Genomic DNA, 23,374 nt, shown 5'->3' on the forward strand with positions numbered 1-23,374 from the left:
AAAAGTTTGTTACTGCTATTTCTTGGAAAGTACTGGATGGATCTTTCTCAAATTTCATATGCAGGTTCCCCTTGGTCCCTAGTTGTGCATTGTACCTTTTTTGGACTGATTCGAATTCAAGATGGCCGACAGGTGGCCATCTTGCATTTTAGAAGTAAAAGTTTGTTACTGCTATTTCTGAGAAAGTACTGGATGGATCTTTCTCAAATTTCATGTGCAGTTTCCCCTTGGTCCCTAGTTGTGCATTGTACCTTTTTTGGACTGATTCGAATTCAAGATGGCCGACAGGTGGCCATCTTGAATTTTGGAAGTAAAAGTTTGTTACCGCTATTTCTTGGAAAGTACTGGATGGATCTTTCTCAAATTTCATATGCAGGTTCCCTTTATTTCCTAGTTGTGCATTATACCTTTTTGGACTTATCCGAAATCAAGATGACTGACAGGCAGCCATCTTGGATTTTGAGAGTAAAATCTTGTTACTGCTATATCTGAGGAAGTACTGGATGGATTCTTCTGATATTTCATAGATATTGGTTTCCCTTGGTCTCTAGTTGTGCATTGTACCTTTTTTGGACTGATTTGAAATCAAGGTGGCCCACAGGCAGCCATCTTGGATGTCGACAGTAATACAGCACAAGCATATTGTCCATTATCCACCTGTAACTGACTGCTATCTAATAATACTTTGGGATCTTTTTCAAATGATATTTGTTAATAGGTGCTTAATAAAAATATCTTGTGCCATCATTGAGTACATTCAATGAAGACCAGTTCATGAACATTTACAACACCTGTAACAAACAAAAAAAATAAACAAATCTTCAAGAACTGAAAACAGATCCTCAAATGGTGGGCGCCAAGATCCCTCTGAGATCTCTTGTTAATTTATGTAATGAAATAATTCTTATATCTAGTTTCTATGACTGGGAATAGTTATGAACCTATAAACCAAAAAATGATACTAAACAAGAATTTGATTATACATTTACATATCTTTATCACATTATCCATCTACTTAATGCTCACTTTAATTGCTGATGGTTAAGTAAGGATACGCTATTCTACTTGATATAGTACCAAAATAAGATAAAACTTGTTGCAAACAAAATGTCTTGTCATTGTGGAAATTGTGCAAATACTTATTTCAAGAAAACATTTGAAAATAAATATTGATATCAGTGAAAAAGAGGATTTGAAAGATTATTAGTGAAAAGAGTTGATAGTGTAAAGTTGTAATGCGGCAGTTTTTCACTACTGAATTGATATTCTCTAATAATTTTCATGTTTTCAATATTCATTTTCAGCGAGTCATCTTTAACATTGTCAACTTCAGTAAAACTAAATCACTATACAGAGATGGTATGTCACCCATGGTTAAGTCAACCAGTCGACCAAAATGGTAAGTCTTAGGTATTTAAACACATGTCTGGTACACATGTATGAGTTGGTAAGATATTTAGACACATGTATGAGTTTGTTAGGTATCTAGACATGTGTCTTATTTGTTGAGGTATTTAGACATGTATCTCAGTTGCTAAGATGTCAAAACATGTCTGAGTTAGTAAGGTGTTTAGGCATGTGTCTTAGTTGGTATGATATATAGACATGTATATATGGTAAGGTATCTAAATATGTGGCGGAGTTTTATGTAATATTTAGACATTTGTTTGAGAAAAAAAATAGTGTTTTATTCAACTGTATCTGGTATAATGAATTTGAATATGTATGCAGTTGGTCAGACTATACACTTTCCAGAAGACAAGGTGCTAAATGGTTAGCCAGAATGACATGTTTTATATGTGATTCAACTTCAGTGCTTTGTTTGAATGACCAGTAACAATGTTTGTATGATATTTCACTTCCTTAGGTAATCCTGTCAGATGTCCCACCTAAAGCTGACTAGACTGAAAATTGTTAATCGTAACAGCAAGACTCTTTGTCTTATAAAGTTGCCAACTAGTTTTTGAAATTTGATGATCCTATTAGTGTAAGCTTCACCTAGTAGCTTCATTCAGACTTCTTATCATCGACCTTAAGTATACTTAAAATAATGGCGTATGACATTTAAAAGTGATGCTTGTTTACTTATGGTTTGTGGTGTTTTTTTGAAGGGTGAGAATACCAGCCAAGCATGTATACTATTACCGGTGTCCAGATCACAGGAAAAACTATGTGATGTCCTTTTCCTTTTGTTTTGATCGTGAGGATGATGTGTATCAGTTTGCCTACTGCTATCCATACTCCTACACTCGTCTACAGAATTACCTCGACAACTTGGAGAAGAAGAACATGGACTTCTTCTCGAGGGAACTGCTTTGTCTCACAGTTGTAAGTAAGGTGGAACTAAGTATCGTTAATGATGTCAAAACATCATTTATTTCACAAGGTGATTAATCATAAGATAAAACATATAACGGCTAAATGAATTGACATTTCATTGATCTTCAGTGAAAAATACTTTGCTGGAACAATAGTTTTAGATACAATGTGTTTGGCATTTCTAAATTTATTTGCTAAAAAGAACAAAAAGAAAAGCTTATAAGTGGTGTTTGACTGTGAATAACCAGACTGTTGCAGGATTAAAAAAGAGTCTATAAAATAGTTATTGCTATGGTAATGTGTTATATTTACAGCAACAGCGACGCCTGGATATGATAACCATCACACATCCTGATAACCTGGAGATGGATGAAGTCAGACATACTGTGTTTATCACTGCAAGGGTTCACCCAGGGGAAACACCTTCCTCTTTTGTCTGTCAGGGTATGTCACTGTTAGTGTCCCTACCCAGTAGAAACAATTTCCACTTTTGTCTGTCAGGGTATGTCACTGTTAGTGTTCCTACCCATTAGAAACAATTTCCACTTTTGTCTGTCAGGGTATGTCACTGATAGTGTTCCTACCCAGTAGAAACAATTTCCACTTTTGTCTGTCAGGGTATGTCACTGTTAGTGTTCCTACCCAGTAGAAACATCCTTTTTTTCTGTCAGGGTATGTCATTATTAGTGTCCCTATCCTTGGAAAACACCTTCCTCTTTTGTCATAAGGGCATGTCATGTTATCTGGTCGAGTTACGTCAATGGCAGCTCCCTTGACAGTTATGTCAGTGTTAGCTCCCTGGTTAGGTATGTCAATGTTAGCTCCCTGGCCGGTTATGTCAATGGTAGCTCCCGTGACAGTAATGTCAGTGTTAGCTCCCTGGCTGGGTTTGTCAATGGTAGCTCCCTTGACAGTTATGTCAGTGTTAGCTCCCTGGCCGGGTTTGTCAATGGTAGCTCCCTTGACAGTTATGTCAGTGTTAGCTCCCTGGCGGAGTATGTCAATGGTAGCTCCCTTGACAATTATGTCAGTGTTAGCTCCCTGGCGGAGTATGTCAATGGTAGCTCCCTTGACAGTTATGTCAGTGTTAGCCCCCATGACCATTAAAGATGAAGTACTTTTAAGTGGTTATAGATATAACCATTAGAACAGGAAGTCCCAAAAATGGGTCATTATTATTAAGTGGACCAATCCAGATTCTTTAGATAGAGTATTTGATTGTGTCGTGAAACCTTGTACTGATATAGGTACTTGCATATGATGTCTGATTTCAGAGGCTGGAAGTGTGTATCTGTATGTTACATGTAAAACATTTCCTTTACTATGAAATAAATATATACTATATATTGTTGTATTACTTCAGTCTGAGACTGACATTCTGTAACCTCTTTCTACACATTACCTTCAATAAGATTTTGATATAATATGTTAGTACTTGACAGAGATAAATTGATCTCTAAGACATACTGGTAGCAGATTTTTCTAATCTGACTAATTTGAGCCCTTTTATTAGTCCTCACTTATCTACCTTTGTGAGTTTGTGCTTACCTAATACTGTAAAACGATTTGATATGATGCAGTCAATATTTAGTGCTCTGCAGTCATGGTACCTTTTTGTGCAGTTTAAATTTAGCGCTTGTTAAGAGCGATATAAATTTTGAAGTTGTGCAAGTGGGGAAGTCCCGTTCTATTTATAGCGTAATCTCGGCAGGCAGAACTGGTGAACAGAGTTACGAGTACGGTTCACTGGTCTTTTTTGGTATGTGTCAACATAGATACAGAATAAATGATTACAACTCACAGGTAGTAGTATGCAGACTTATGTTTATAAGTACACAAAACATCTCGTGCTTATTCACGCTGCAGCGCTGTGTGGTTTGTGAGAGTCCATGACGCCATCACACAAAACAAACAGCTCCTAATAAGTCGTTGGAGACTACAGGGATGTTAGATGTGTTGTGAAAACAACAGACTGTCCCAGCCATAAGATATTGTGTTAGTGGACTGTTGTACAAATTCTTTGTGTTAATTGTGTTTCCAGTTTCCAATTTATGTTGATCTGTTTCAGGCATCATAGAAATTTTAGCAATCATATATGTTTAGCGCTTTAATGGCTATGGGCGAAAATCACTGATCTTAAATGAGCACTACAGTATTGAAATTGAATCCTTTGTGAGTCTGTATTGACCTAAGACTGAGGGGCAGGGCCCAATAGTGAAAATCTTTTCAATTTTTTAAAATCTATCGTGTTCTTCAGGAATTGCAGGGTATTGCCTAAATTTTGGTTTGAAACATGCTTGGGCCATTGGAAATCATTTTTTGGTGAATGGTGGATCTTTGGGGCCCCTTGGGATCAGAGGGGCGGGGCCAAATAGGGAAAATCTATCAATTTCTTTAAAATCTATTATGTTCTTCAGGACTTAGAGAATATTGTTCACATTTGGTTTAAGCATGCTTGGGTGAAGGGAAATCAGTTTTTGTATCAACAGTGGGTCTCGACCCCACTCCTTGGGACTCCGTTGCTTTTTAATATCTTGGAAACATTTAAGATCCCCACCCCTAAACCATATACAGTATAGCATTGCTGGGCATTAAGAGATAAACACATTCATGATGTAAGAACTGGCCCATGAATTTGGTCCTCTGGACTTAAAATGTTTTAGGTTGTATCTTTCAAACAGTTGAAATCCTTACCCCATAACCATATATAGAATTGCTAAGGATCAAGAGATAAACACATTTATGATGTAAGAAATGACCCGTGGGTATGGCACTGCTTATAGGCATGTACACCATTGCTGGGCTTTAAGATCCAGATGAGCGATATAGGCCCTATGGGCCTCTTATTGAAGTCTGTATTGATGTCAAATTGAGGTCTTTTTGAGTCTGTGCTTATCTAATATGGAGTCCTTTGTGAGTTGGTGTTGATCTAATATTGAGTCCTTTGAGGTGTCTGTAATGATTTAAGATTGAGTCCTTTTAGAGTGTTCAGGTGTCTAATGTTGAGTCCTTTATGAGTTTGTATTGATTAAAGATTGAGTCCCTTTTTTCAGTGAGTATTGATCTAAAATAAGATAGAGTCCTTTATGGGTGTGTATTGATCTAAAATAAAATTGAGTCTTTTTTGGAATGTATATTGATCTAATATTGAGTTCCTTTTGAGTGTGTACTCCCTATGAGTTTGTACATGTTGACAGGAGACTGAGTCCCTATGGAGTATGTATTGATGTAAGATTAAGTGACTTTTGAGTGTGTACTTCCTTTGTGAGTTTGTACGTATTGATCTAAGTCTGGTACCAGGTTTAACCATTTGATTTTCTATTTTAAGTTTTATTTTCAGAAACTAATTAACCTTGTGTTATTTTTCAGGGTTGATTGACTTTTTGATTAGTAATCATCCAATAGCGAAGGTCTTACGAGAACACATTGTGTTTAAAATAGTCCCCATGTTGAATCCAGATGGTGTGTACCTTGGAAATTACAGGTTAGTATAATAGTATAAATTTTGATAATTTTCCCATGAGAGGCAGTAAATTTTTCACCTTGTTGAATAGATGCTTGCAGTTACTTAAATTGATTGTTGAAATTGAAATGTCTGCAAGATTTAAAAAAAAAATATGTTGTGATAATATTGAAGAAAAAATAATGTTTCTGTGATGGTGATACATATAAGTGATGGGTATAATATTGCTGCTGAATCAGGTTGAAAAAGCCCTGTAAATAGCACATGGTTATCTGGGAACCAGGAAACCTCTTTTATTGTCAGTAGAGTGTGACACTGATTTGTGATGGGATGGTGTTAGGATTGGACAGTACACGGATGGGATGGGTGGGACCGGATGGGGATGTGATGAGGCGTGAATGAGATGGAATGGGATGTAGCAGGGACAGGGATGGAATTGAATGGGATGTGATGGGATGTGATGGAATGGGACGGGTCAGCTATGGGTAATATTAAAGATATATGCTAGTGAAGTTGCCCCTTGACTATTACTTTAGTGTCTACTATATTGGTACAATGTTTAGAACAACTTGTTATCTTACCAAGATTTATTAAATCTGCTTGAATACATTTTTGATTCAAAGTATTGCCACATAACATATAACCTGGCTATGAGAAGTTTACACTTTTGTACTAGTATACACACACAAATATAGTTTGTGTAATATTTGGAGTTAACATTGATTAGGTGCTCGTTGATGGGGTTTGACCTGAACAGACACTGGCTAGAACCTTCACCATGGGCACATCCCACCTTGTATGCCACAAAAAATATTCTCATGGAGCTTGACAGAAATGAGGTATGGAAATTTTCTTGATAATCTTTCACCAAAGAGAAAATATCTCTTATCTGAGAATATGACATGGAATTTAAGGGCTGAAAGATTTTTCTAAAAGAAATAGTAGTCATTAGCTTGTGCAAATTAAAGCATGCCTAGATGGTTGTGCAAAGTCTGTACATCTATCCACATCTCTAGTTATACAATAGATAGGTTTATTTAGTCAATACATGTATGTCTTACTATACTAATTACCAATTTAGTAGTGTTACTATTTTCATAGGCCTTAATTTCCAGAATCAACCAGAATCAAATTTGTTACAGAAAGTGATAGTGGACTTCTATATAGACATACATGCCCACTCTACTCTGATGAATGGATTTATGTATGGCAACACTTATGACGATATCGAACGGTATGAACGACAGTCTGTATTCCCAAAATTACTCTGTGCCAATGCAGAGGACTTCTCACTGGCGAACACAAATTTCAACAAAGATGCGGTGAAGGCCGGCACTGGCCGCAGGTAAATACACAAGCTGTTGTGTTGTTATTGTCTTTGTATTGAGTGTATGATGTGAATTACCTTAATTTTACACAATCAAATTGTTGCACAATTGTAATTTTTTTTGACAAATTAGGAAAATGATTAATTAACACATTCATGATTATTGCTATATAGACAATTTCAGAAACTCCATTTAGTGCAATCATACTTTAGCACAAGATTTTCAGCAAAAATATGATAGCCACTGAAATATGCAGATGTACAATACACAAATTATTGATTTCATTCTAAGTGTATACCACTCATTCACGTCTAAGCAAGATAAGTAAGGGAAAAGTCAGAGAATATATCGAAACATTTTTAGCCACATCCTTGATACTCCATGGGTTTACGATCACTTGCACTCTTTGCACCCCTGGAACATGTCATGAAAAAAAATTGAAGGAACCAACAAATTTCAAAGCCATAACAACATATAGCGACCTTGGATCAAGCTAGTCTCTTTAGTCTTGTCCACAAGGTGTCCACATGGAACCTTCGGTTTTGTCATGACATGTTCCTGGGGAGCACAGAGTGAAAGAGATCCCTGGAGAATTAAGGACTTTTTAGCCACTTCGTCATTAGCTTTGTTTAGATATCATGTGACATCAGAGACGTTTCTGATTGTAGCACGGCATCATATTCCCCTCTCAACAACCAATGTGCTATGTAAATAAACATTAAAATGATCACAAAAGTTCAAACAAAAGCAAGATATTAAGATTGTGATTGAGATTATAAATATGAAGTGTTTCAAAGAGTAAAACCAAATCTTAATGTCTGGATGGAAATGAGTGTAACCTTGTCTCCTTTCTTTTTCCTTTAATGATCTTAAAACATGAGCTGGGAAATCTCCACTGTCTGTCAAAATGATTTTTATGACTCTAACCTACAACAACTTGACTTCACAAGCTTGTATTTTTATCTGGTGGCATGGTTATTGTTTGTAATTGAGGAAGAGTTGAGAATTTGAAGTTTGTTGTAATTTTAGAAATTTTGATCATCACTGGACTTTAACTGATGTAGTTACAGCAAGTTTATCAATTTAAGTATAATATATTAATATCTTCTGTAGAGATGATCAAAAACTATGTGTGAAGTGTAGATTTAAATAAATATCCTCCTGTACAGTAGAGGGATTATATAAATACCCTCCTGTACAGTAGAGGGATTAAATAAATACCCTCCTGTACAGTAGATGGATTAAATAAATACCCTCTTGTACAGTAGATGGATTAAATAAATACCCTCTTGTACAGTAGAGGGATTATATAAGTACCCTCCTGTACAGTAGAGGGATTTAAGAAATACCCTCCTGTACAGTAGAGGGATTGAATAAATACCTCCTGTACAGTAGAGGGATTAGATAAATACCTCCTGTACGGTAGAGGGATTAAAGAAATACCCTCTTGTACAGTACAGGGATTAAAGAAATACCCTCTTGTACAGTAGATGGATTAAATAAATACCTTCCTGTACAGTAGAGGGATTAAATAAATACCCTCCTGTACAGTAGAGGGATTAAATAAATACCCTCCTTTACAGTAGAGGGATTAAATAAATACCCTCCTGTACAGTACAGGGATTTAAGAAATACCCTCCTGTACAGTAGAGGGATTGAATAAATACCCTCCTGTACAGTAGAGGGATTAAAGAAATAACCTCTTGTACAGTAGTGAGATTAAATAAATACCTCCTGTACAGTAGAGGGATTAAATAAATATTACCCTCTTGTACAGTAGTGAGATTAAATAAATACCTCCTGTACAGTATAGGGATTAAAGAAATACCCTCTTGTACAGTAGTGAGATTAAATAAATACCTCCTGTACAGTAGATGGATTAAATAAATACCCTCTTGTACAGTAGAGGGATTAAATAAATACCCTCCTGTACAGTAGAAGGATTAAATAAATACCCTCCTGTACAGTAGAGGGATTAAATAAATACCCTCCTGTACAGTAGAGGGATTTAAGAAATACCCTCCTGTACAGTAGAGGGATTGAATAAATACCTCCTGTACAGTAGAGGGATTAACTACCCTCCTGTACAGTAGAGGGATTAAAGAAATACCCTCCTGTACAGTACAGGGATTAAAGAAATACCCTCTTGTACAGTAGATGGATTAAATAAATACCTTCCTGTACAGTAGAGGGATTAAAGAAATACCCTCTTGTACAGTAGTGAAATGAAATAAATACCTCCTGTACAGTAGAGGGATTAAAGAAATACCCTCCTGTACAGTAGAGGGATTAAATAAATACCTCCTGTACAGTAGAGGGATTAAAGAAATACCCTCTTGTACAGTAGTGAGATTAAATAAATACCTCCTGTACAGTAGAGGGATTAAAGAAATACCCTCTTCTACAGTACAGGGATTCAATAAATACCCTCCTGTACAGTAGAGGGGTTAAATAAATACCCTTCTGTACAGTAGAGGGATTAAAGAAATACCCTCCTGTACAGTAGAGGGATTAAATAAATACCCTCATGTACAGTAGAGGGATTTAAATATTAATACCCTCCTGTACAGTAGAGGGATTAAATAAATACCCTCCTGTACAGTAGAGGGATTAAATAAATACCCTCCTGTACAGTAGAGGGATACAGTAGAGGGATTAATAAATACCCTCCTGTACAGTGTACAGTAGTAGAGGGATTAAATAAATACCCTCCTGTACAGTAGAGGGATTAAATAAATGCCCTCCTGTACAGTAGAGGGATTATATAAATACCCTCCTGTACAGTAGAGGGATTAAATAAATGCCCTCCTGTACAGTAGAGGGATTATATAAATACCCTCCTGTACAGTAGAGGGATTAAATAAATGCCCTCCTGTACAGTAGAGGGATTATATAAATACCCTCCTGTACAGTAGAGGGATTAAATAAATGCCCTCCTGTACAGTAGAGGGATTATATAAATACCCTCCTGTACAGTAGAGGGATTAAATAAATGCCCTCCTGTACAGTAGAGGGATTATATAAATACCCTCCTGTACAGTAGAGGGATTAAATAAATGCCCTCCTGTACAATAGAGGGATTATATAAATACCCTCCTGTACAGTAGAATATAAATACCCTCCTGTACAGTAGAGGGATTAAATAAATGCCCTCCTGTACAGTAGAGGGATTATATAAATTCCCTCCTGTACAGTAGAGGGATTATATAAATACCCTCCTGTACAGTAGAGGGATTAAATAAATACCCTCCTGTGTACAGTAGAGGGATTAAATAAATACCCTCCTGTACAGTAAATACCCTCCTGTACAGTAGATGGATTAAATAAATACCCTCCTGTACAGTAGAGGGATTAAAGAAATACCCTTTTGTACAGTACAGGGATTAAATAAATACCCTCCTGTACAGTACAGTAGTGAGATTAAATAAATACCCTCCTGTACAGTAGAGGGATTAAATAAATGCCCTCCTGTACAGTAGAGGGATTATATAAATACCCTCCTGTACAGTAGAGGGATTAAATAAATACCCTCCTGTACAGTAGAGGGATTAAAATACCCTCCTGTACAGATCCTGTACAATAAATACCCTCCTGTACAGTAGAGGGATTAAATAAATACCCTCTGTGTAGAGGGATTAAAGAAATACCCTCTTGTACAGTAGTGAGATTAAATAAATACCTCCTGTACAATAGAGGGATTAAATAAATGCCCTCGTGTACAGTAGAGGGATTATATGAATACCCTCCTGTACAGTAGAGGGATTAAATAAATACCCTCCTGTACAGTAGATGGATTATATAAATACCCTCCTGTACAGTAGAGGGATTAAATAAAGCCCTCCTGTACAATAGAGGGATTATATAAATACCCTCCTGTACAGTAGAGGGATTAAAGAAATACCCTCTTGTGCAGTAGTGAGATTAAAGGGATTAATAAATACCCTCCTTGTACAGTAGTGGATTAAATAAATAGTAGAGGGATTAAATAAATGCCCTTCTGTACAGTAGAGGGATTAAATAAATACCCTCCTGTACAGTAGAGGGATTAAATAAATACCCTCCTGTACAGTAGAAGGATTAAATAAATACCCTCCTGTACAGTAGAGGGATTATATAAATACCCTCCTGTACAGTAGAGGGATTAAATAAATGCCCTCCTGTACAGTAGAGGGATTATATAAATACCCTCCTGTACAGTAGAGGGATTAAATAAATACCCTCCTGTACAATAGAGGGATTAAATAAATGCCCTCCTGTACAGTAGAGGGATTATATGAATATCCTCCTGTACAGTAGAGGGATTAAATAAATACCCTCCTGTACAGTAGAGGGACCCTCCTGTACAGTAGAGGGAATAAATACCCTCCTGTACAGTAGAGGGATTAAATAAATACCCTCCTGTACAGTAGAAGGATTAAATAAATACCCTCCTGTAAAGTAGAGGGATTAAATAAATACCCTCCTGTACAGTAGAGGGATTAAAGAAATACAGTAGAGGGATTAAATAAATACCCTCCTGTATAGTAGAGGGATTAAATAAATACCCTCCTGTACAGTAGAGGGATTAAATAAATACCCTCCTGTATAGTAGAGGGATTAAATAAATACCCTCCTGTACAGTAGAGGGATTAAATAAATACCCTCCTGTACAGTAGAGGGATTAAAGAAATACCCTCCTGTACAGTAGAAGGATTAAATAAATACCCTTCTGTACAGCAGAAGGATTAAATAAATGCCCTCCTGTACAGTAGAGGGATTATATAAATACCCTCCTGTACAGTAGAGGGATTAAATAAAGCCCTCCTGTACAATAGAGGGATTATATAAATACCCTCCTGTACAGTAGATAAATACCCTCCTGTACAGTAGAGGGATTATATAAATACCCTCCTGTACAGTAGAGGGATTAAATAAATACCCTCCTGTACAGTAGAGGGATTAAATAAATACCCTCCTGTACAGTAGAGGGATTAAAGAAATACCCTCTTGTACAGTAGTGAGATTAAATAAATACCTCCTGTACAATAGAGGGATTAAATAAATGCCCTTCTGTACAGTAGAGGGATTATATAAATACCCTCCTGTACAGTAGAGGGATTAAATAAATACCCTCCTGTACAGTAGAGGGATTAAAGAAATACCCTCTTGTACAGTACAGGGATTCAATAAATACCCTCCTGTACAGTAGAGGGGTTAAATAAATACCCTTCTGTACACTAGAGGGATTAAATAATTGCCCTCCTGTACAGTAGAGGGATTAAATAAATGCCCTCCTGTACAGTAGAGGGATTATATAAATACCCTCCTGTACAGTAGAGGGATTAAATAAATACCCTCCTGTACAGTAGAGGGATTAAAGAAATACCCTCTTGTACAGTACAGGGATTCAATAAATACCCTCCTGTACAGTAGAGGGATTATATAAATACCCTCCTGTACAGTAGAGGGATTAAATAAATGCCCTCCTGTACAATAGAGGGATTATATAAATACCCTCCTGTACAGTAGAGGGATTAAATAAATACCCTCCTGTACAGTAGAGGGATTAAAGAAATACCCTCTTGTACAGTAGTGAGATTAAATAAATACCCTCCTGTACAGTAGAGGGATTAAATAAATGCCCTTCTGTACAGTAGAGGGATTATATAAATACCCTCCTGTACAGTACAGGGATTAAAGAAATACCCTCTTGTACAGTAGATGGATTGAATAAATACCCTCCTGTACAGTAGAAGGATTAAATAAATACCCTCCTGTACAGTAGATGGATGCCCTCCTGTACAGTGGATTAAATAAATGCCCTCCTGTACAGTAGAGGGATTATATAAATACCCTCCTGTACAGTAGAGGGATTAAATAAATGCCCTCCTGTACAATAGAGGGATTATATAAATACCCTCCTGTACAGTAGAGGGATTAAATAAATACCCTCCTGTACAGTAGATGGATTAAAGAAGTACCCTCTTGTACAGTAGTGAGATTAAATAAATACCTCCTGTACAGTAGAGGGATTAAATAAATGCCCTTCTGTACAGTAGAGGGATTATATAAATACCCTCCTGTACAGTACAGGGATTAAAGAAATACCCTCTTGTACAGTAGATGGATTGAATAAATACCCTCCTGTACAGTAGAAGGATTAAATAAATACCCTTCTGTACAGCAGAAGGATTAAATAAATACCCTCCTGTACAGTAGAAGGATTAAATAAATACCCTCCTGTATAGTAGAGGGATTAAATAAATACCCTCCTGTACAGTAGAGGGATTAAATAAATACCCTCCTGTACAGTAGAGGGATTAAATAAATACCCTCCTGTACAGTAGAGGGATTATATAAATATGTATGTGTATAATTAGGCTGGCGTCTGTTTAGCATCTGTAAACCTTGGTCCAGAAAACTCCTCCTGAACTGATGGAATGGTTGCAATGAGAATACCCAGAATTGCTAGAGTCCCAGGGTAGATGACAATCCAGACATTTTGTTTACTATAAGAAACATGTCACTTTACAGAGATTTTATATAAAAAACATGTCATTATATGCAGGTTTTACATAAACATGTCACTATACACAAGTTTTATATAAAAACATTTCACAAAACACAGGTTTTATATAAAAACATGTCACTAAACACAGGTTTTATATAAAAACATGTCACTATACACAAGTTTTATATAAAAACATGTCACTAAACACAGGTTTTATATAAACATGTAATTTGAATGAAACTTGGCCAAATGGTATAACATACCAAAGCTCATAATTTAATAACACAAATGTTTCCAGAACCATTAATAATGATACATAATGGAGGCTTCAGATTGGTCACAATTAATGAAAATTAGTGAAAATTAATTTATATAGGTTTTGAAAATGACAACTGTGCATTTTTCGAAAACATCATATTTGAAGAAAAAAAAAGGTTGTCATGGTAACTAGGTCACTATATGTTACATGTTTGTAATGGCTCATAGCTCATAAGATCTTGGAACAACTTGATTCAAACTCAGTGGAGTGTAACTTATAAAAGCCTATAATTTGATTGATCAGATGTTTACAGAATTGTTACTGGGGAACCAAAATGGCGGTTCTGATTGGTCAAAATTGAGGTATTGAGATATTTTGATAAGGAAATCATATAAAGACTATCGTAAATAGACCTGTCATAAAAAAAGGAAAAAAATACTAGTTGGAAGCCTCAACCCAAATTTTTCATACTTACATGTCGACACTAGCTTCTGCCAATACACAAGCAGACATGGTTTTTGTTGTGATACCCAGCGTGAAGGAGAATGAAACCTGTCATTCTTTAATAGTACAACATGTTTCAAAAGATAATCACATAAAATCAATGTTTTTTAATGTTCTACTAATATCATTGTCTTTACTGACAGATAGTTTCCTGTCTTATAACTGGCTATCATATTTTTAACCGTTTGTCCTAATTTTGGATAATTTCGACAAGGATAGTCTGTATTAATGTATACAGTTGTAATAGTATTTATCATTGTTGCTCCAGATAATCCCGACAATCAATGTGACAGTGTCAGAAAATCTCTCATCATCCTGAGAAAAAAAAAAAGAAATGAAAAATCCACTAGCTATGTAATGTGCTCACTCCCCACTTTGGACCTTTAATTTTCCTGGAAAAACTACACACATTACACTGATTTTTACCATTAGTAAATAAACACCTTATAATCTGTTGTAAAGTTTTTCTTTTGTTCTGGGTTCAATATCCAATACCAATGTCAGTGACAATCTCTTGATTTGCATCTTTAAATTGTTTCTGTGAATTGTATATTTTGCACAAATTTCACTGATTTGATGGAAAATGTATTCAAAATTTACAGTCTAGTTGTTGATAGGTCACCTTCTATGAAAGTGTTTGTTTTGCATGTGTTGGATTATATTTCACATTTAAAGTTACAAATATATATATAATCAACATTTTTAGTCTTTCAGAAATTTGGTACTTTGATTGCATTGTTAGTAATATACAGGTCAATCACTGTTTTTTTAAGGCTTGTATGGCTTTGTATACAGGTAACCCAGTCATTGAATTCAAACATATCAATGATCTCCACCTTGAGTTCCATAGATAGACTCGTCATAATCAGACCTGATTCAGTCATATTCAGGTCTCTGTCCGAATCCAATGCTCAGGGAATCATCCTCAATGCTGACATTAACAACTGATTTACCAGATTTTTGGGTCATATCTCCACTACTTTTTCATGTTCAATCTAAAAGATTTGTGCACATCTTGGACAGAAAGTGTATCTTGTATCAGAAATAGGTCACTGTTACCTTATTTTTCACCCTTGACTTTTATTAGCCAATATCAATTTTCAGGCATATCTGCTATATTATTTCGCATACTGTGGTCTTCTAGATTTTAGTTTTGTTACATCTCTGTATGACAATGTGTCACTCACCAATGTGCCTATGTTTTGGCCGTGGAGTTTTATGAGTAAAATGCTTTTTATTTCACATGGATCTGCAAAGGTAAGGGCACCATTATTCACAATTGAATACATATATCCTGTGGGCAAATACACAAAAAATTCCAGTGGTATAAGATTTTCTGATCTATTTAGACGTATGTTGAGGATATGATGATGCTGTGAATATAAAATGCATACAAGTCATTTAATGGTTGTAGACACTTTGGTAGAAATCTCCACTTAATGTTTGTTATGTCAATTCCTTGGCGAAGATACCTAGAAACCTGTCTGTCAAGTCAAGAAGAGGGAGTTTATTTTTTTACACTTGGTGCCTGATTATTCCAAGGGTTAATCAATATCTAGCACTAGTAATACTCCTCATCAACAAGCGCGGACAATTTGGAGTTTGAATTTCAAAGGTTAGGACCCACTGTAACGATTCCTTTTGTAGACATTGTTACATTTGTCTTGTCGGGGCCATTACATCGGTGATTACTGGTGGGAGTATAAGTAATCATTGTTTCCTTACTCGTTGGAATCTTTTCTATTTCAATTTTTTCCTGTCTCTTCTAGAAATATGGTATGGGCATAAAAGTCTCCACTGTAAGATTGGAAACTGCTTTTATAGAATAATTGAACAGTAATAAGTTGTAGTGCTAGTCTATCTGTCTCCCATTGTCTGGCTGTTCCATCCATTTTGTTCAATAAAAACCAGATGTTACATTTCTTTGATTTGTTGGTACCAGGGGACATTAAAACACACCATATACTAGAGGCATGTAAGTCTCGGCCAGATTGTGGAAAAGTAGAGAGCAAAGCTTTAACATGAAAGCTACAGATGCAGTATTAGAGAAAGCAGGAATTTTCTTCTATTCTGCCATTTTGCTTAATGTTCTTCCAACAGACAACCAGTTCGAAACGTGTCGTTTAGGAGTATTTTGAAGGCCAATGTTATTTGAAGACTCCATCAAGCACTTCAAGTTGGTGGTGAATCTTGTCTGGCTAGGATCAGTATGTAAATTATTATGTCATGGCTGTCTGGACAGTAATGGCAGACATTGATATCATGGTTGACATTGAATAGTTTATCCCACAGAATATCTCGGACTTATGTCAGTTTTAGAATTAACATACAGGAATCTGTTGCAGTAATGAACTTGTTGTTTTGTGATTGGGCAGATCAGAATATTGGCAAATTAATAGAATGCATAGTTTGAACAGTGAGCAATAAAGTATTAAGTTAGGCTGTCTAAACGTGTTTTATCTGTGTATCTAAGTGACAAGAATGAACTCTGTGAGCTGCTAGACATAATTCATCTGCATAGACATGCAGTAATCTTACCATAAAAATCCAAGTTATGATGATAAAGCTAGGACTACAGTCTGGAGTGCTCTCCTTTCCCACAACATCTATCTCAAACACCAAATGCCAACACCGATACAAAACAACCAGGAACATCAGTTTTCATAAAATTTATCAAAGTCAGCATCAGTATTTTCTGAGGAATAGAAGAATAATTGTAAAAGCTATTGTACATTAGCTTGAGCTTGTGTTACTGGCCCAGTATATCTATCCAATGGCTGCTGGAGTTAGCAAGTAACTGTAGTTAAGTGGTCATTTATATGGTATGCACTGTTAGCAGGGTTACATTAGTATTAATGGAACTAGGAGAGGTACGACTTATGTGTTCTGCCAACATAGCTTACCATTTCTTTCTGTTATTCAGGAACTAGTTAAGTTACATATCAATAAAAAGTAAATGTTTAAGGTAATTTCATCGTCAGTTCCCCACATACTAAATTCTTATAGTACTTTTCACTAATTTTAAAAGTTTAATCCAATCGATCAAGGTTTTTTCTTCTTTAAATGATAAATTGTCACTTTCAGGTATGTGGTTGTTTTTCTTGCTGAGATTTAATTATTTAAGCACTCTGTGTTTCAAATAGTTCTATAAATATTGTTCCGTGAAGAAATCTAGAAGAGTACTCCCAGCTTGCCTGTGACTGAGTTACGTAACCATGTACCACAGTGTCAGGCTTCTGGTGTATGCTGATCCAGGATTCAGTACGAACAGACAAGCATGCCATTTGATGGTATCGGGAGTGATTTTGGAGCTGAAGATCGATAATACAAAGACATAAGTTGTTAGAAGTGTGTCGGCTGCCAAACCAACTTGTTTGGTGGGTAATATGAAGAGTTATGGATTGCTCTCAGTGCTAGGCACTGGTTTTATAAAACTGCACAACATTCACACCAAGTTTCATGCAGTATTGATTTCAACGGCATGCTATTATCCCCCTCTAACTCTTTTTGTATTGATCATGCAAACAAAATGGTGCCTCATCACATTTGCTGAAAGCTAAAAGCATGTGTAGCTCCTTCCACTGGGCAGATACATGTGATGGTTTGGCCTTTGTTATAATTGTATTTAGGAGGGTTATTGTTCTACTGGTTTTATATTGAATTGTTATTCTGGTGGGAGATATTTGGCGTTTTGATGTGGAAGCGGGTCATGACAGTAGATAGAAGTGGAAGAAGAGATGCCAGCACATCAGACATTGTTAGGTGTATTGATCTAATAGACAAGTGCTTGTGTAGCGCCACCATCACTCCCCAACACGCGCTCATAGCTCGGTGAGAATTCATGGCGCTCGAGACAGTAGGTAATATGGTCTCCCGGGAAAGGTCGGGCTCCGCATCTATCAAACTCTCTCCCAAAGTGTGAAAAACCATTTTTGTATTTAAATGGTTGTTGGGTGAGGTATAATGTAGGATGGTGGGCTGGGATTGAAGATAGATGATTTCACTATATTGACCTCTGACCCGTAGTGGGGCCATATAAGGAGTAGACAGAGTGCTAATGGAAAAGTACCATTTCTTACATTTATATCAACACATTTATTTCAATCTCAGAATCAAATTTCAGAACCTTTCAAAAGAAAAATGGATACGCAGAAAAAAGAAAGCATAAAAAGAATGGACAATATCAGTTATATGATCTGTTAGAAATAGATATGCCACAAAAATCAATCCTGAAATCCATCCATGGTTTTAGATAGGGTGTTATGTAGATAGAAAATCATTTGTAACAGAGAATCTTCATGCTAAGTGTAAGGTGATAGCTTGTTAATATTCAAACAATTGTGATTTTAAAGGTCTCTTGTGTTCACTCCTTCACCCACAAGTAAGACCGGGGTAAAAGATGGAGAGAGCAACTTAATCTTTCAATTATGTTGTCTGGGAGCGGCAGGACCAACCCCCTGGCAATTACTGTGAAATATGATGGTAACCAGCAAGGGGTGTGATATTGATTAGACTGTGAAGTAGACTAAGTGGTCAAGGGCAATCCTATGTACCTTAAATATCAAAATCTCTTGTCACCTCTTTCATACACAGGGCCCTCCAACAAACTAAACATCATCCTCCCTCTCTTAGAAATGGTGGTCACCTTCAGACAGCAATTCCTTTCCATCAAATACCAAAGTCATCTTTTGCACTATTGCACTTCAAATTCTTTGTTGTCTCTATGTCTCTAGCACCAAATTGTATGACTTTCCTAGATCTGTAGCTTTAGTCTATATATCTAACACCAAACCTGTAACATTAGAAATGGAACGTCCTATGTCATGCTAGATACCAAACTCAATATGTTTGTTTTGTTTTTAGGGATAGGGCAATGTACCAATATCAAACATCCTTCGTCTCCACCAGATTCCAGAGTTGTTACTGCAAGGAAGATAATAATCAAAGTTGTGCATTCCAATGTTTCATAAATGTCGTCATTAGCCAATAGCAACAAAATGAATTCACACAATATGATTTGATATTTGTGGGTAACATATTGCCATCTTTACTGTAATAGTAGTACTGTGGTATTGAGATATATTCTTGTGTTCTTTATTGATTTTTTTTTTAAGATGTCGTTTGAGAAACAGAAGCCTATTGTATTTAATGAGCGTTGATGTTGTATTTAGACATATATTGAGAAATACAAACTTCAGTTGCAGATCTTTTCTGTAAATTGAAATATTGCAGTTTATTTGATTATTTATCTTACCACAAAGATATTAAGCTACAGGAAGGCCTCGTACAATAGTAAAACACGATGTATGATTTCGTGAAAAAGCACTGAACTATAAGTAATCTCTGTGTTAGAGAAGGATGCTGGCATAACATGTAGAGTCTCTGGGCAGATATTACTCTGGTAAATAGCTACGGAGACCGTACTTTATGGAAAATGACCTACATAAAACCAAAGATGAATTGCTTTTCTATTTTGAAATATGATTTATACCATCCTATATGAAGTCAAACTGTAGGGAAGATTGCAGAAAGTTAGGATAGATAATAAATCAAATGTTGGGAGGAAAGCTTATCTTACAGAATTGGTCGACTAGGAATTGTCTTGTTTGTACGAAAACATTCTAACAGATACATGTTCGCATTGATTCTACAATGGTATTTAAATTCTCTATAAAATTTAGGCTAGTTGCTGCAGTATTGTGATGATAATGATATTTCGACAGAGAAAAATCATATTGCTAAATAACAGGGAAAGAATGTCTGAAAGTAGAGAGAAAAAACTTACTGTGGTAATGAGAAAGAAAGAATTTCTACTGATTGGCAAAAATTGTTGCCATGGTAATGACATTGAATGTTACTGAATACATTGGTATGACATTAAATGTTACTGAATACATTGGTATGACATTAAATGTTACTGAATACATTGGTATGACATTAAATGTTACTGAATACATTGGTATGACATTAAATGTTACTGAATACATTGGTATGACATTAAATGTTACTGAATACATTGGTATGACATTAAATGTTACTGAATACATTGGTATGACATTAAATGTTACAGAATACATTGGTATGACATTAAATGTTACTGAATACATTGGTATGACATTGTTACTGAATACATTGGTATGACATTGTTACTGAATACATTGGTATGACAATGTTACTGAATACATCGGTATGACAATGTTACTGAATACATCTGTATGACATTGTTACTGAATACATCGGTATGACATTAAATGTTACTGAATACATTGGTATGACATTGTTACTGAATACATTGGCATGACATTGGTATGACATTGTTACTGAACACATCGGTATGACAATGTTACTGAATACATCGGTATGACAATGTTACTGAATACATCTGTATGACAATGTTACTGAATACATTGGTATGACATTGGTATGACATTGTTACTGAATACATTGGTATGACATTGTTACTGAATACATCGGTATGACAATGTTACTGAATACATCTGTATGGCAATGTTACTGAATACATTGGTATGACATTGTTACTGAATACATTGATATGACATTGGTATGACATTGTTACTGAATACATTGGTATGACATTGTTACTGAATATATTGGTATGAGAGAAGTGCAATATTGCAGACAGGTGGCCATCTTGGATTTTGACTTTGGAAGTTTGTTATCACTACTTTTTGAGAAATGCTGCATAGATATTTCTCAAACTTTATGTATTGATTCCTCTTTGTCTGCAGTTGTTCCTGTTTGAGTTTGGGACTGATCGGAAAAACAAAATGGCCAACAGGCAGTCATCTTGGACTTTGCGTTTTAAAGATTGTTATCCCTATTTCTTAAGAAGTACTGATTGGATCGCATTCAAATTCAATCATATATTCTTTTTGCTCGTTTGATTTTGGGACTTATCAGAAAAAACAAAATTACTTCCAGGCAACAGAAAAAACAAAATTACTTCCTGGCAGCCATCTTTGATTTGGCAGGTAAAGATTATCATCACTATTTCTGCAAAGGAATGTTCAGATTTCTTATCATTAAGAGCAAAAATAGAGAAGAGAAAAGAAAGGAAAAGATCTAATTTTCAAGCAGCAAATAAAGATCAGTTGATGGTGGGTGCCAAGATCCCTCTGGGATCTCTCGATATAATAGGAAATTGTTACATAATCAATATTCTGTGATTGAAATTGGTGTTTCTCTGGGTAAACACACACAGGCATGTGTAAGGAAAGCTCTTAGCTGTTCTTTACACAAGGAATCATACACTTTGTCATGACAGATAAGGCTAACAAAAATCAACATTATCGCATAACTGGCCTGTTCTACCATGTATTTACCACTGTCATGGATACAACTGGCCTGTTCTACCATGTATTTACCACTGTCATGGATACAACTGGCCTGTTCTACCATGTATTTACCACTGTCATAGATACAACAGGTCTGTTCTACCATGTATTTACCACTGTCATAGATACAACTGGTCTGTTCTACCATGTATTTACCACTGTCATAGATACAACTGGTCTGTTCTACCATGTATTTACCACTGTCATAGATATGACTGGCCTGTTCTACCATGTATTTACCGCTGTCATAGATATGACTGGCCTGTTCTACCATGTATTTACCACTGTTATAGATATGACTGGCCTGTTCTACCAAGTATTTATGACTGTCATAGATACAACAGGCCTGTTCTACCATGTATTTACCGCTGTCATAGATACAACTGGTCTGTTCTACCATGTATTTACCACTGTCATAGATACACCTAGTCTGTTCTACCTTGTATTTACCACTGTCATAAATACAACTGGCCTGTCTTCCATGTATTTAGCACTGTCATATATATGACTGGCCTGTTCTACCATGTATTTACCACTGTCATAGATACACCTAATCTGTTCTTCCATGTGTTTACTACTGTCATAGATAAAACAGGTCTGTTCTACCATGTATTTACCACTGTCATAGATACAACTGGCCTGTTCTACCATGTATTTATCACTGTCATAGATACACCTGGCCTGTTCTACCATGTATTTACCACTGTCATAGATACACCAAGTCTGTTCTTCCATGTGTTTACCACTGTCATAGATACAACAGGTCTGTTCTACCATGTATTTACCACTGCCATAGATACAACTGGCCTGTTTTACCATGTATTTACCACTGTCATAGATACACCTAGTCTGTTCTACCATGTATTTACCACTGTCATAGATACACCTGGCCTGTTCTACCATGTATTTACCACTGTCATAGATACACCTAGTCTGTTCTTCCATGTGTTTACCACTGTTATAGATACAACAGGTCTGTTCTACCATGTATTTACCACTGTCATAGATACACCTGGCCTGTTCTACCATGTATTTACCACTGTCATAGATACATCTAGTCTGTTCTTCCATGTGTTTACCGCTGTCATAGATACAACAGGTCTGTTCTACCATGTATTTACCACTGTCATAGATACACCTAGTCTGTTCTTCTATGTGTTTACCACTGTCATAGATACAACAGGTCTGTTCTACCATGTATTTACCACTGTCATAGATACACCTGGCCTGTTCTACCATGTATTTACCACTGTCATAGATACATCTAGTCTGTTCTTCCATGTGTTTACCGCTGTCATAGATACAACAGGTCTGTTCTACCATGTATTTACCACTGTCATAGATATGACTGGCCTGTTCTACCATGTATTTACCACTGTCATAGATACAACTGGTCTGTTCTACCATGTATTTACCACTGTCATAGATATGACTGGCCTGTTCTACCATGTATTTACCGCTGTCATAGATATAACTAGCCTGTTCTACCATGTATTTACCACTGTCATAGATATGACTGGCCTGTTCTACCAAGTATTTACCACTGTCATAGATGCAACTGGTCTGTTCTACCATGTATTTACCACTCATAAATACATCTGGCCCCACTTGTATAAAACATCTCAACTTGAGGTTTCCTCAAGTCGAGATTTTCCT

General features: G+C 36.0%; 1 protein-coding gene across 1 annotated transcript in view; it reads left to right on the plus strand.

Moving 5' to 3' along the window:
- LOC132565078 (cytosolic carboxypeptidase 6-like) overlaps positions 1-23,374 on the plus strand; it is a 30,680-nt gene that overhangs the window by 3,599 nt on the left and 3,707 nt on the right. Inside the window, exons 4-9 of the mRNA XM_060229684.1 lie at positions 1,305-1,399; positions 2,112-2,328; positions 2,634-2,763; positions 5,689-5,803; positions 6,510-6,621; positions 6,925-7,127. Coding sequence (XP_060085667.1) covers positions 1,305-1,399; positions 2,112-2,328; positions 2,634-2,763; positions 5,689-5,803; positions 6,510-6,621; positions 6,925-7,127 — 872 coding nt within the window. The remainder of the gene's footprint in view (positions 1-1,304; positions 1,400-2,111; positions 2,329-2,633; positions 2,764-5,688; positions 5,804-6,509; positions 6,622-6,924; positions 7,128-23,374) is intronic.

Source organism: Ylistrum balloti, unplaced genomic scaffold, assembly GCF_031769215.1.
Source record: "Ylistrum balloti isolate Yb309-2 unplaced genomic scaffold, AGI_CSIRO_Ybal_v1 Utg369690, whole genome shotgun sequence".
Classification (NCBI taxonomy): Eukaryota; Metazoa; Mollusca; class Bivalvia; order Pectinida; family Pectinidae; genus Ylistrum; species Ylistrum balloti.